General features: G+C 39.2%; 1 protein-coding gene across 2 annotated transcripts in view; it reads right to left on the bottom strand.

Moving 5' to 3' along the window:
• fbxw10 (F-box and WD repeat domain containing 10) overlaps nucleotides 1-15,964 on the bottom strand; it is a 72,097-nt gene that overhangs the window by 31,759 nt on the left and 24,374 nt on the right. The window contains exons 4-6 of one of the 2 annotated variants that reach the window (XM_059948731.1): nucleotides 13,011-13,138; nucleotides 8,428-8,640; nucleotides 813-923 (exon numbers count right to left, since the gene is read on the bottom strand). In XM_059948731.1, coding sequence (XP_059804714.1) covers nucleotides 813-923; nucleotides 8,428-8,640; nucleotides 13,011-13,138 — 452 coding nt within the window. The remainder of the gene's footprint in view (nucleotides 1-812; nucleotides 924-8,427; nucleotides 8,641-13,010; nucleotides 13,139-15,964) is intronic. The other variant, XM_059948732.1, reaches the window with a different exon arrangement.

Here is a 15,964-nt window from a genome sequence, read left to right as displayed (position 1 = left end):
CTGCTCAGTCAGATACCCAAGAACAGGATAGGCAATATGAAGAAGCATCAGTTCCAGCCAGCAGCTCTGATACAGACACAATCTATAATTTGGGTAGTCTATAGGCGGACTCCTAAACACAAGTGATTTTCAACCAAAGAAGTTCACAACTTTTATCATCTCACCGGAGGACTTGGATGTGTGAAGTCTGCAATGAAATCCTTGGGACATTGACAGGGCCTGTTAGAGAGCCTGTGTTTAATAGTAGGGAGCTGGGATGTATCCAACACCAACCTTGAATTGAACATCCAGATCTTACAACATGGATGGATAGGGAACTCTGTTAGCACATTAGCAATCCAACATCCAAGGGGCAATATCTCATTCCAATGTAACACAAACATCAATCACCCAGAACCTAATGACTACAGTGGAAGCTCAGAGGCTTACAGAATCTGAGATTGCTGCCATCGTGTTTTTGTCTACTAGGATTCAATATGTGGCAGATTATTCCAGCAGTCCAGGAGACAAATAATGGGAGAGCAGTGATTAATGTAGCTGTCAAGTCATTCGGAATCCTGGACTAACAAGGATGGACAAACAACCAATATGCAAAAGAAGGCAACTGTGCAAATAAAAAAGAACTCTTACAGATATCCCTGAAATAAATAAAACAAAGATTTTCCTCTCAGTAAAATTTTTCTCTTCATCGCCTGGCTCTAGATTCTCCCACAAAAGGAAACATCCTCTCAGTCTCCACACTACAATCCACTCATAAACTTATATATTTACAATATAAATACACAGACATGGTACTGTGTTTTTATACATACCATTTTATCAAAATTCTTCATTGGTATGGTGAGTCCATTTTCATCTACTCTTGGCACTGGAACGTGACAAATTTTTGCATATACCGCACTTACATTCTGAGGTACAATTTCCTGAAAAGTAAATACACAATGAGGAATATAACTTATTCACAGCACCTAAAAAAGTGAATATTATAGAAAAAATGCCTTTTTCCCTTAACCACTGATTTTTTCATCATTTCATATATATTGCAAATTAAGCTTTTTTTCATTGAAAATTTGCACAATAAACTATTTTATGTTTCATTTTTCCTCACTCCACAATATAGTCCATGGTGATATGGCTACTAATGACTAGAAACTTATAAAGTACAAGCTCAGTGTATGTAACCCCTAATATTTTCACGTAGTATAAGAAACTATTCAGTTCCCAGGCAATGTTCTCTGCAAATTGTGCGGCCAAAGGGAGAAACTCATAAATGTGACAATGAACAAAATCTCACATCGCACTACAACGTACCAACAAATCAGTGAAGTTTTCATCCACAGTACATCAAATTCAGTTCTCCACTAAGCTCAAATGCAATATTACAATAGGTATTAAATGATCCTAATTTTTATTTTCATATGTTACCTCAATTTTTCATGTCCTGTTTCATGATTATACTCCCTTGAAAACACATTGATGGCTTAAATTAGTGGTTGGCTTATATGGCTATGAAATTAAATCACTCAAGAAGCATAATATTTATAAAGATTTATCATAATTTAAAAATAATAGGCTAAAATTATCATAAAAATAGACAGAATTAAAAACATTAACATAATACACAATTTGAATACAACAGTATTATATCATAATCTTTTGGGGTTTTTTAAATAAACTATTTTTATGTACTAGTTTAATAATGTATGTATGCTTAGCAAGTCACAATGAAACTTTCCAAAACAACACCATATCTCTATCACAAAGATACAACGATTATCATGTAATTTGTAAATATACTATTGTGTATTTTCGACATTTTAATTAAATATTTGAGCTGCATGGAGTTATGTTACTTTACAAGCACTTGGGGAAACTTAGCCTGCTTCGGGATGTTCAGCATGGCTTTGTGAGTGCCAGGGCATGCGTCACAAGCCTGATTGAATTCCTTGTGGATGTGACAAAGCATATTGCTGAAGGTAGAGCAGTGGATGTGGTCTATATGGATTTTAGAAAGGTGTTTGATAAAGTTCCCCATTCTAGACTCATTTAGAAAGTCAAGAGGCATGGGATCCAAGGAAACTTGGCTGTGTGGATTCAAAATGGGCTTGCCCATAGAAATAAGAGGGTGATTCTACATGGGCCTTTCTGCCTGGAGTCAATGACCAGTTGTATTGTGCAGGGATCTGTTCTGGGACCCCAGCTCTTTGCAATTTTATAAATGACTTGGATGAGGAAGTGGAAGTTAGTAAGATCGCAGATGACATGAAAGTTGGTGGAGTTGTGGGCAGTGTAGAAGGCTGTCATAAGTTATAACAGGACATTGACAAGATTCAGAGCTAGGCTGGAAATTGGCAGATGGGAGTTCAAAAAAGTGAAGTGAGTCACTTTGGAAGGTCGAATTTGAAGGCAGAATACAGCGTTAATGGTAAGTCTCTTAGCAGTGTGGAGGAACAGAAGAGGGAACATGGGCCCACATCCATAGATCCCTCGAAGTTGCCACGCAAGTTGATAGGGTTGTTAAGAAGGTATATGGTGTTTTGGCATTTATCATTCAGGGGATTGAGTTCAAGAGCTGCAAGGTAACGTTGCAACTTCATAAAACCCTGGTTAGACCACACTTGGAATAGTCTGTTGCCTTATTATAGGAAGCATGTGGAGGCTTTAGAGATGGTACAGAGGAGATTTACCAGGATGTTTCCTGGATTAGAGAGCATGTCTTATGAAGATAGGCTGAGCTAGCTGGGGTTTTTCTTTTTGGAGCAAGGGACACTAAGAGATAACTTGATAGAGGTGTACAAGATGATAAGAAGCATAGACTCAATGGTTAGCCAGATACATATTCCCAGGGCAGAAGTGGCTAAGACAAGGGGGCATTATTTTAAGGTGATTGAAGGAACGTATAGAGGGTATGTCAGAGGTAATGTTATTACACTATGAGTTATGTGTGCATGGCATGCCATAAACCATCAAGTCTGCTCTGCCATTCAATCAATCTTTCTTCTCCCTCCTCAGCCCCACTCCCCAGCCTCCTACATGTAACCTTTGATGCCATGTCCAATCAAGAACCTATCAATCTCTGCCCTAAATACACCCAATGACCTGGCCTCCACAGCTGCTTGTGGTAACAAATTCACCACCCTCTGGCTAAAGGAATTTCTCCACATCTCTGCTATAAATGGATGCCCCTCTATCCCGAGGCTGTGCCCTCTTGTCCTAGACCCCACCCCCCACCCCACCCCATGGGAAGCATCCTTTCCACATCTACTCTGTCTAGGCCTTTTTAACATTCGAAAGGTTTCAATGAGATTTCCCCCCCCCCCCCGCCATCCTTCTAAATTCCAGTGAGTACAGACCCAGAGCCTTCAAACATTCCTCGTATGATGACCCTTTCATTATCAGAATCAACCTTGTGAACCACCTCTGGACCCTCTCCAGTACCAGCACATCTTTTCTTAAATGAGGAACCCCAAAACTGTTCACAATACTCAAGGTACAGGCTCACCAATACCTTATAAAGCCTTAGCATCACATCCCTACTCTTGTATTCAAGACCTCTTGAAATGAATGCTGACATTACATTTGTCTTCCTCATCATCGACTCAACCTGCAAGTTAACCTTAGGGTATTCTGCACAAGCATTCCCAATTCCCTTTGCATTTCAGATTTTTGGATTTTCTCCCCATTTGGAAAATAGTCTACACAGATACTTCTACCACCAAAGTGCATGACCATGTATTTAACTTGCTACTTTCTTGCCCATTCTCCTATTCTGTCTAAGTCCTTCTGCAGCCATCCTGTTTCCTCAACTCTACCTGCCCCTCCAAGAATCTTTGTATCATCTGCAAACTTGGCAACAAAGTCATCTATTCCACCATCTAAATCATTGCTATACAGCATAAAAAGAAGCAGTCCCAACATCATCCTCTGTGGAACACCTCTAGTCACTGGCAGCCAACCAGAAAAGGATCTTTTTATTCCCACTCACTGCATCCTACCAATTAGCCAATCTCTAACCATGTTAGTAACTGTCCTGAAATAACATGGGCTCTTAACCTGTGTCACCTTTTGAAAATCCAAATACACAGCATCCAATACGTCCCCTTTATCTATCCTACTTTTAATCTCCTCAAAGAATTCCAACAGGTTCATCAGAGATTTTCCCTTAAGGAAACCATGCTGACTTTATCCCATCATGTCCTGTGTCACCAAGTACTCCATAACCTCATCCTTAATAATTGACTCCAACATCTTCCCAACCACTGGGGTCAGGCTAACTGGTCTATAATTGCCTTTCTGCTGCCTTTCTCCTTTCTTAAAGAGTGGAGTGACATTTGCAACTTTCCAGTCCCCTGCTACCATGCCAGAGCCCAATAATTTTTGAAGGATCATTGTTAATGCCTCCACTATCTCTAACACTACCTCTTCCTAAGGTGCAGTTCATCTAGTCTGGGTGGCTAATGTACCCTTAGGTCTTTCAGCTTTTTGAGCACCTTCTCCTTTGTAATGGTAACTGCACTCACTTTTCTTCCTTCACACACTACAACATCAGGCACACTGCTAGTGTCTTCCACGTGACAACTGATGCAAAATACTCATTTAGTTCATCTGCCGTCTCCTTGTCCCCGTGATTATTTCTCCATCCTCGTTTTCTAGTGGTCTTATATCCACTCTCATCTTTCTTTTTTTATACGTACTTGAAAAAGCTTTTACTATCCACTTTGACATTGTTTGCTAGCTTGCTTTCATATTTCATCTTTTCCCTCCTAATGACACTTTTAGTTGCTCTCTGTAGGTTTTTAAAAACTTCCCAATCCTCTATCTTCCGACTAACTTTTGCTTTGTTGTATGCCCCCTCTTTTGTTTTACATTAGCTTTGACTTCCCTTGTCTGCCAAGGTTGTACAATCTATTTTGCCATTTAATTATTTCTTCATTTTTGGAATACACTTGTCCTGTATCTTCCTCATTTTCCCCAGAAACGCATGCCATTGCTGCTCTGCTGTCATCCCTGCCAGCAGCTCCTTCCAGGTTACTTTGGCCAACTCCTCTCTCATATCACTGTAATTTCCTTTACTCCACTGAAATACTGCTATGTCAGACTTTAATTTCTCCCTGTCAAATTTCAACTTGAACTCAATCATATTGTGATCACTGGCTCCTAAGGGCTCTTTTACCTTAAGCTCCCTAAATGGCTCCTGTTCATTACATAACACCCAACCCAGTATAGCTAATCCCTAGTTGGTTCAATGACAAACTGCTCTAGAAAGCCATCTCGGAGGCATTCAACAAACTCTCTTGAGATCCATTAACAACCTGATTTTCCCAATCAACATGCATGTTAAAATCTCCCATGCCACTCATAACATTGCCGTTTTGACATGCCTTTTCTATCCCCCGATGTAATCTGTGCTCCATATCCCAGCTACTGTTAGGAGGCCTGTATATAACTACCATCAGGCTCCTTTTACCTTTGCAGTTTCTTAACTCACAAGAATTCTTCCGATCCTATGTCACATCTTTCTACTGATTTGATGCCATTCTCTACCAGCACAGCTACGCTACCCACTCTGCCTACCTTCCTATCCCTCCAATACAACATGTAACTTTGAACATTCATCTCCCAACTACAACCATCCTTCAGCCATGATTCAGTGATGGCCACAACAGCATACCTGACAATCTGTAATAGTGCAAGAAGATTATCCACCTTATTCCTTATACTCTGGGAACTGAGATATAACACTTTGAGTGCTGTATTTGCTACCCTTTTTGATTTTGCATCCCTAATGCCCTGCCCCAGGTGACGGTAGAGGCACATATGTTAGGGCCTTCTAAGACTCTTAGATAGGCACATCAATAATTGAAAAATGGAGGGCTAGGGAGGGAAAGGTTAGATTGATCTAATAACAGGTAGAAGTATCGACACAACATCATGGCCAAAGGTCTTGTACTGTAGAGTTCTATATTTGGTGTTATTTTCCCATATCATTTACTATCTTATTATTTATTGTGAAATCTTGTGTGCAAACTTGTACTGGAAATTCATCATTTCAAGGATGGGGAATTATTTCACCTTGGATTGATAGTCATATCTCAAAAATAGACTAAATCAGGTAGCAGAAACAAATATATCAGCTTCAAAACCAGTTGCTTTTAAACTTACCTGATTAAAAATATCCAATAAGAGTCAGCCACCATTCGTCACAGAGATTATGATGTGGTTTATTTGCATCAGTTGTTACTGGATAACTTTTAACTTATTTTTCAATTTTTTTCAAAACTAATTACGGATAAACTCCAGAAAACAAAAAGTATCTAATGTCTAAAACTTTATGTCTGAAATAATAAAGATGCATTTTCCTTTTAGCAGATTTACAATTTTCAATGTACTAGTGCTGTTTATACAGTAACATATTCAGATCTAATGAGTGCTTTATACCAATGTTTCCAATTTGCACCATGCACAAAGCATAATTATTTAGACTAAAATTAAAAGTACTCATGCTGTAGCAAAAGAGTACAGAGAAAATTAATAGCATTAAATGTTCTACTTGCGTATGCACTCTTTTGTAGGACTTTGAACTTTCTAATTCAAATCTTCAGTATCATTCAGTTGCTTTACACAGTTGGCTCCCATCTCTGCTCAACGTGTGTAGTGACATTAGAAACTTGATTCAATGAGACAAATAGTCTTTAATTTAAGACAAGGTTGGATAGATTTTTAAATAGTATGGGTATAAGGGTTATAGGGAAAAGGCACTTAGGTGGAGATGAGTCCATGGTCAAATCAGCCATGATCTTATTGAATTGTGGAGCAGGCTCAACAGGCCAGATGGCCTACTCCTGCTCCTATTCGTTATGTTCTTCTTATGTGTTTGCACTTCACAGAAATCATTTTATAGGTTCCATGACAAACAATTAACTCCGCCATGGACAGTCCTAAATCCAGCTGAGAAAGGAGGACGGTTGGGCATGGGGCTAGTAACACCATCCTGTAACAAATCCCGGTGCTACAGAAACACCAGCAGAAGCTCCAAAGACCTCATTCCTGCAGAGGAAAGATCTTCACCAAGAAGACACATGAAGTCATGTGGTGAAAGTGGAAGCCACAGGGCCAATTGACCTATCTCCCCCCACACCCCACCCCGCAGGATAGAGACTGCTGTTGGTGGCCGATGCCCAGTAGGGGAGATGGGCTTAAGAAGCAGAATGACAAATAATTTAGATTCCACTGAACTCAAGTGTAGTTTTGTACCTGTGAAAGAACAAATTCAGCTTTCAGCACATCGCTTATACTTAAAGTATTGCAGACTGGCATGGTGAAGACGATTGATTTGAAATCCACTCTAAAATGAACTGCATGAAAAGAACTGGCCCTGTTCCATTTTAGGATTTTGTCAACCACAAGGCTAATTTCAAAATGAGGATGAAAGCAGACTATATGAGGATATAGATGGTCTGGTTAGTCAGTCTGCAATGTGGCAAATGAAATTCAATCTGGGGAAATGCAATTTACTGCATCAGGGGAAATGCAACAAGGCAAGGGGATACACATAAATGAGAGGATGCTAAAATGTGAGGAGGAACAAAAGGGTTTTCTGAGCATATGCCAAAAATTGTTAAATCTATCACAAAAGGTCAATCAGTGGTTATAAACTGTAAACGATCATTTCCTGCATGAATTGAGGAATGAAACAACAGAGAGATTACATGAGTTGTCTACTACACTTCCTGGATTACAGGTTAAACACTGCATTATTTCTGGTTACCATATTACGGACAAGATAAAAGAAAGACAGCTATATAGAAAAAGGAAATATTTATCTTACTGGGGTCAGAACCACAGGGTATAGATTTAAAGTAAATGGTACAAGGTTTAGAAGGGAGATAAGAAAAATGTTTTCACAGGAGTTGGCTGGACTTTGGAACTCAATGCATAAAAGAGTGATAGAAAGGGACCTTCAACGCTTTATTGGAAAAATTGGTTATGTACTTGAGCAGTGACCCATGGAGCTTTGGAGTTAGTGCTAGACAATAGATCTCAGCTGGTTAGTTCTCTAACAAGCACCATAGAACCAATGTGTCAAATAACGTGCTGTATTGCTGTCTGATTTTTATTCCTTTTTGTTCTTTTAGTTTGTTAAAATTTGTTTTTGAACTACATATTTTAATTAACTATTTAATATACATATATACTTACTGTAATTCAGTTTTTTTCTACATTTATCATGTATTGCATTGTACTGCTGCCACAAAGTTAATAAATTTCATAACTGATGCCAGTGATAATGAACCCGATTCTGATTTTTATTTGAATACATAAGTGTGAAATGTCTTCAATTCTGCTAAATGGAAAATACAACTTTCCTCTTAGTACAGATAAGATAGGATAATTAATATATTTACTAACTAGCTCATAAATAAATACCTGTGGTCCTCTGCTGTCTGAAATGTTCTTCAGCTTTCTCCTGTTCAGGCGTACGTCTTTATTCTCAAGTTGCCTGATGCATATTTCTAGGTCTGTTTCCTGTTTATTCCCTTTTCTCTTTCTCATTGTCTCTCCTCTTTTACCTTTCATTTTCTGGTTCATTATTTTCTTTATACTTTCCACTGTTTTCTTTTTTGTGATGTTGCCTAATTGCTTTCATTAATTTTATGGTAAAGACAATTATATCAAAAGTTTATTATGAAGGAAACAACTTTCTTAAAATAAGAACTGGAAGTGGTATTGTCAGTGCATTCTAGGGAATCCTGTGATGCACCATCAATAACTCACTCTGAGACGTAAGGCGAGATATCGGCTTTTATTGACTGGAAGAAGGAACAAACAGTGAGTGACCACCATACTACATCCTGGAGACTGAGAGGCCGGGCTCAGGCCTTGATCGCCTTTATACAGGGGTCTGTGGGAGGAGCCACAGGAGCAGTCAGCAGGGGGGCGTGTCCAGACAGGTATATGTAGTTCAAACATCCTGCTAAGTAAAATATCCGGTCTCTACTAACCAGGTATATTAGAAGTCCCAGGGAAGAATGGAACTGGCTCAATGGGCTTTCATTCTTCCAAGAGAATATGCGCAAACACCGCCCTTTTATCAACAGAATGCCAAGGGCAAGCAAAGGCTGTTTGCCGCATCTTCTACTACCATAACTCTTCCTTAATTACTCAACTTCCTTAAAAATATAAGGACAAGAAAATAACTATCTTTACAGCCCAATATGGAAGTAGAGAATAAAAACTTCTGCATATTTTTGAAAATTGGCCCAGGTATGTCTACATATAAATTAAACAATATCAATACATCAAATTAAAGACAATCCATGGAGTGGCACGTGCTTCCTCTTGTAGAACTTATCATACCTTCTATTGTCATTGGGGCAGATGTGTTAAGCCAAGCAAAGAAAGGAATTTAAAAGTTGCCAAACAATAGCAAAAAAAACACTCCTTATCCAGTTTATAAAGGAATAGGATGTTTGACTGGGCTAAGAGTCTCATATTTGGAGAAAGGAGAAAGAAATCTACTCAAGTGTAAAACCTATTCAGAGGATTTAGCAGAATCAATACTCAGAGGCTATTTTTTCCTGGCTGGATGGTGTAGAACTGAAATGGTCGGGTGGTGGAGGAAGTAATGGGCAGAGGGGTGGGGGATGAAGCAAGATGAAGCTGCAGTGTCATGAACTCAGGATAAGGAGTTTGCCATTTAGGACTCTGGTGTAAAACAATCTACAGATTCTGATGGCTACAAGTACTTCACATCCTCAATCTCCAGAGGGCTTAGAATAATCAGTGAATATGAATTTGCAGGATGTTTGAATGTAGAGGTTGGGAATTGATATTGGACAGTAGATAAGGCTTAGGGAGTCTTTAGCTCCTTTCTTTCTTTCGTGTGCAGCAATGTCAGAATATAAGAAATGAGTTCTGGTTTAGATAGCACTGAGATACAGTCTCCATCAAAGTTGTGGCTTAGACTTAGTTATTTTTTTTAAGTTCATAGATCTGGCTTTGGGGACAGAGAGGCATTTAGGGGTCAGGTTAGGGTTTAGGGACAGGTATGCAGGGGAGTTAGAGTGACATGGACATGTGAGGGAGGGCTGGCAGACAAGTGAGGATGGGGCTTGGTAGTTCACGGCGAGTTGTCAGCAAGTTCCAAGATCAGAGTTCCATGCGAGCAGTAGGTATGAGGGTCAGTGACCCCCAGGGACGAGTGTTGGTGAGAGCAGAGTTTGAGGCCTAGTGTTTGAGGTACTGCCATCTGCGATTCCAGAGTTCGAGGCCTGGAGTTTGGGAATCTCATCCAAAGTCGTCAGTGAATCCTGGGTCCATACTGAAGATCAAAGCCTGAAGGTGATCAGGAACCTGGAAGCCAAGGTCCGAAGTCTGGAGCCCCAAGTCCGCAAGTCAACCGGAGAAGTCGTACTCTCACAGACAGCAGGTTTTTGAGTCCTCTAGAAGCTGGAGGCTGAAGGCCAGAGACGGACTCTCCTGAAGGTGGAAGACTGTGTGAGTACATGGGTGGATGGGAGAGAGGAAGGAATGGGGCCTGTTTTGCTGGTGTGGTTTTGTTGAGAAGTGTGGGTGTGCTATGTAGGCACCAGAATATGTGAAATCACTTGCAGACTGCCCCCAGCACATCCTTACATTGTGTTGGCTGTTAACAAAAACGAAACAATTCACTGTTTCGATGTACATCTGATAAATTCATGAATCTAAATCCGAATCTGAATGGGTATACTCTGAATTAAGAAAGTGTGAATCAATGTCAACGTGCAAACTTGTGCTGAGGGTCTACAGAATGAATTTGCGCCATCACATCATATAAAGCAGGACGAGCAAACATAAGTGCAGGACTTAGGGTACTGCAGGACCTTGGTTATGGAGAGAGATCAGATAAGCTGGTGTTGTTTTCCCTGGAGTGAATTGATAGAGGAATAAAAAATTATAAGAAGCATATATGATCAGAATCTTTTTCCTATGATAGGGATATCAAAAACAAGGCAGCAAGAGTTTAAAATGAAGGGAAAGGGTTTAAAAGGAAATTTGAGGGGAATATTTTATACACCAAGTGGTTGATATCTGCCAAGCTGCTGGAGTTGGTGTTGGAATAGATCGAATCTCTGTATTTAAGATATTTAGACAGGTACTTAAATAGCTGAGGTATACAAGGAAACACACAAAATGCTGAAGGAACTGAGCAGGCCAGGCAGCAACAATGGAAAAGAGTAAACAGAGGATGTTTCAGGTGGTGACCCTTCTTCAGGATATACAGTACAAGGAAATGGACGTTATACTGGCAAATGGATTTAACGCAGATGAATAAAAATATCAGCATGGATGTTGTGGGGGACAGGGGCTCATTCTGCTCTTTGTAACTCGATGACTCTAAGGCAACTGTGTTGGATTCAAACCTCTGTCAGAATAGACAATGATGTAATCCACTAGTCTGCTTCCCTCCTTTGAATTTACTTCCAAAACACAATAAATGTAATATTTTGTAACCAAATCAACTGAACCAGTGCATCATGACTCATTGTACTGTACCATTAGTCCAAAGAGGCATCCTCTATCCGAGTTATTTTGATAAATTACTTATCTTCATCATAGTTGGCCTATTTACATTGCCAACTGGAAACAATAGGGATACCACGACTTACAAGCTGCAAAATTATTTTTTAACAATAAACACAAAAGCCGAGAAAAAATACAGCACCAGGCTCAAGGACGGCTTCCACCCCACTGTTATAAGACTAATAAATGATTTCCTGGTACAACAAAATGGACTCTTGACCTCATAATCTATCTCGTTATGAACTTGCACCTTACTGTTTATCTGCACTGTAATTTCTCTGAAGTGGTTACACTTTATTCTGCATTTTTTTTTTAAACCTTGTTCTACCTCAACGAACTGTATAATGTTTTGATCTGTATGAACAGTATCCAAGACAAGCTTTTCACTGTATCTTGGTACATGTGACAATAATAAATCAATTCCAATTACAAGTAAAATAACTGTTGCATATATTATAAATAAAGTGCCGAAAAATTAAGAATGTTAGATAACATCTGCAGACAGAGGAAAAGAGTAAACATCACAGGTCGACTCATCACTCATCTGATGAAATGTTTTCCCTTTCTGTCTCCCCAGATACTGCCTGATATGCTGAGTATTTTCAGCACTTTTGTATTTCTTGTTTCTCGAAATTGCAGTCTCTTTCATTCCTGGCTGCACAAACAATATTTAGCTTCTCCAATAAATAAAATGGGCATCTACCCGTAACACTGAACACAACTGCACATGATCAGGTGCCATATCCACAGAAGAATCGGAAGGAAAATTATGGAATTTATGGAAGTCTAAACGTCCACGATTTTCCTTTATAATAGATGTTTGATTGATTTTCATTTTCTTTATTCAAATTGAAGCACATAATGCACAAGACGCTGCCACTCTTTTTATAAACCAGCGTATGATCCAAGAACAGTTTTGAACTTTACAGCAGGTAGACAGGACTGGAGCGGAGCTAATTGTTGCTAACGTGTCAGCCAACAATCTTTTTACACTGATCAGAATATATTTTAAAAATTAATATGCAAAAGGATTTTTCTTTAATTCTTTGAAATCTTTTAACAATTGGTCAACAGTTTCTTACAAGAGATTCAGAACTATGCAATGCCTGATTAAATCTATAATTGTTCTTCATCACCATCAGAATAAAATATGCGGCTCACAATATTGTACTTTTGAAAAGATGCTCAGGGTCTTATTGGGAGTGGAATAGAGTCTGTTGACCCGTTTGCAGATCAACCTTAAGCCACTACAGAACAAAAAGGGAGAAGTGGTCATTTTAATCTTTCTTGGAGGATTTCATTACCACTTGGATACCCATTTTACTCTACATGAAACACAAAATGGATCTTTTTAAAACATTAAGCAGTCTAGCAGGAAAAACAGGAACCGGTTGTTGGAGTTGTAACATTAAATATCATTAAACACACACAAAAACTCATTTCAATACCTGTAATTTTAAGACTTCATCAAAAATGCAGTGAAGGGCCAACAGATCTCTAGACAACTCCTTTGCCAAATATTGCCAGTGTTTTGACACAAGCATGCAATTTTGGAAAGATTCATCATCTAGTAAACCTAATAAAACAAAAAGTATATATTAAGAATATTTATAGAGAACAAAGAAATTAATGAACCTGAATCTCCAGTGGGTGGTAACCCATGAAATGGGATTAGTGTCGCTGAGGAAAATTCCAATGTACAGTTCCTATAAAAAAGTATTCCCCCCCCCCCCAACTTGGAAAAATTTGTGTTTTATTGTTTTACAACATTGAATCACAGTGGATTTAATTTGGCTCTTTTGATACCGATCAACAGAAAAGACTCTTTAATGTTGAAGTAAAAACAAATTTCTACAAATTGGACTAAATTTATGACAATTATTAAACACAAAATAATTCATTGCATAATTATTTATCCCCTTTAAATCAGTATTTAGGAGGAGATGCACCTTTGGCAGCAATTACATCCGTGCTTCTGTGTGGATAGGTCTCTATTAGCTTTGCACATCTGGACACTGCAATTTGTCCCCATTCTTCTTTGTAAAACTGCTCAAGTGTCATCAGATTGCATGGGGATCATGAGTGAACAGCTGTTTTCAAGTCCAGCCACAAACTCTCAATTGAATTGAGGTCATAGCTCTGACTTAGCCATTCCAGGACATTAACCTTGTTGTTTTTCAACCATTCCTGTGTAGCTTTGTCTTTATGCTTGGGGTCATTGTCTTGCTGGAAAACAAATCTTCTCCCAAGTCAGTTCTCTTGCAGATTGCATCAGGTTTTCCTCCAGGATATCCCTGTATTTTGCCGCCTTCATTTTATCTTCTACCTTCAAAAGCCTTCCAGGGCCTGCTGCAGTGAAGCATCCCCACAGCGTGATGCAGCCGCCACCATGCTTCACGGTAGGGATGGTGTGTTTTTGATGATGTGTGGTGTTTAGTCTGAAGGCCAAGTAGCTCAATTTCAGTTTTATCAGACCGTAGAACCTTCCTCCAGCTGACTTCAGCATCTCCCAAATTCCTTCTGGCAAACTCTAGCTGAGACACTGAGTTTTTTTTTTAACAATGGCTTTCTGTTTGCCACTCTCCCATAGAACTGTGAGAGTTGAAGTACCCGAGCAACAGTTGTTGTATGCACAGTCTCTCCCATCTCAGCGACAAGGATGCCTCGAGGGTCTTATTAGAATGGAACCCCATCTATGAACTCTAAGTTCGCTAAATTGTCCATAATTGTGGTATATGCACCTACTGAGGATGCGGAAGAAGAAACTAAAGATGAGTTTTATAACAGCCTTCAAGCTGCCATGGAAAAGATCCCAAAACACAATCTGCTCATTATAACGGGGGACCCTAATGCAAGAGTTGGGAGTGAAAACAGCAATCATGGAAGTACTATTGGAAGGCATAGTGTTGGAGTTCACCATTCACCATTGAATGACAATGGTGACAATGGTGAAAGACTTTGTGACTTCTGTGAAATGAACCGTCTTACAGTAGGAGGCACCATTTTCCAGCATAGAAATATCCATAAACTCATGTGGAAATCCCCAGACGGGAAAACTGAGAGTCAGATTGACCATATCATTATAACAACAAATGGAATCACTCAACAATGTTCGGGTAAAAAGGCTAGCAGATGTTGGCAGCGATCACCATCTCCTTGTAGCAAAAGTGAAACTAAAATTGAGGAAAGCAAGAAAGGGCTTAGGCAGAGGCCGACGCTTCGATTCCAGGAAACTTCAAAACTTCCAGATACAGAGAAAATTTACACTCAAACTTACAAACAGATTTAGCATACTTGGCAAAGATACGGACATGACAATTCACAACTTTAATAATGTGATGAAGGAGACTAGTAACGAGATCCTGGGATACCAAAAGAAATGGAAAGAAGAGTGGATTAGTGAGACGACCTGGATGAAAAGAATGAAAAGGAAAGAAATCAAGAAAAGAATGCTGTATACAACTTCCCGTCGCCTGAAGGAGAGACTTGCTGCTGAATATGCCGAGAATGACAAGGATGTTGAACGAAGCTGCAGAAAGGACAAGCGACAATATTTTGAGACACTTGCCTCAAAAGCTGAAGAAGCTGCAAAAAATATGGATTTGAGAACATTATACAAAATAACCAAATGCATGAAGGGGAACTATGGAAACAAGCATGCTATCACTATTAAAGCAAAGGATGGCAATACTATCAAAAACAAGAAAGGAATAGTCACCAGATGGAAAGAAAATTTTGAAGCAGTTTTGAATAGACCAACACCTCAAGAAACCCCTGAGATTTGTGAGAGTAATGAAGACCTTGATATCTCCACGGAACCATCCACAGTTGAAGAAGTCCAGCAAGCCATTAGGAAAATGAAATCAGGAAAGGCACCCAGAGAAGATGAGATAAGTACAGAAATGCTTAAGGGAGATGACAGAGAAATGTGCCGTGTGCTGTGTCAAATCTTTAACACCATCTGGAAGTGTGAAGAAATACCCAAGGAGTGGAAAACTGGACTTATTGCAAAACTGCCAAAGAAAGGAGATTTAAGTATATGCAACAATTCAGAGATGTTACACTCCTCTCAATTACAAGCAAAGTTTTCAGTCACATCTTGTTAAATCGGCTCTCAGGTGTTGTAGAAGATATCATCCAAAAAGAACAAGCTGGCTTTAGAAAAGGTCAATCTTGCATAGACCATATATTCGTACTAAGACAAGTTCTCGGACAATATGCAGAGTGGAACAGCAATCTTTATGTACTATTTGTGGACTTAGATAAAGCTTTTGACAGTATCCACTGAGAAACACTCTGGAAAATTTTAAGAAGATACGGATTCCCCAAAAAATTGTAAACATTGTCCAAATGATGTACAACGACTTTCAGTGCAAGGTGATTTGTGGTAAGCAACTGACAG

The sequence above is a fragment of the Hypanus sabinus genome, chromosome 23 (assembly GCF_030144855.1).
Source record: "Hypanus sabinus isolate sHypSab1 chromosome 23, sHypSab1.hap1, whole genome shotgun sequence".
NCBI lineage: Eukaryota > Metazoa > Chordata > Chondrichthyes > Myliobatiformes > Dasyatidae > Hypanus > Hypanus sabinus.
The sequence above is the reverse complement of the archived record's forward strand: the minus strand, read 5'-3'. Positions and strand labels throughout refer to the sequence as shown.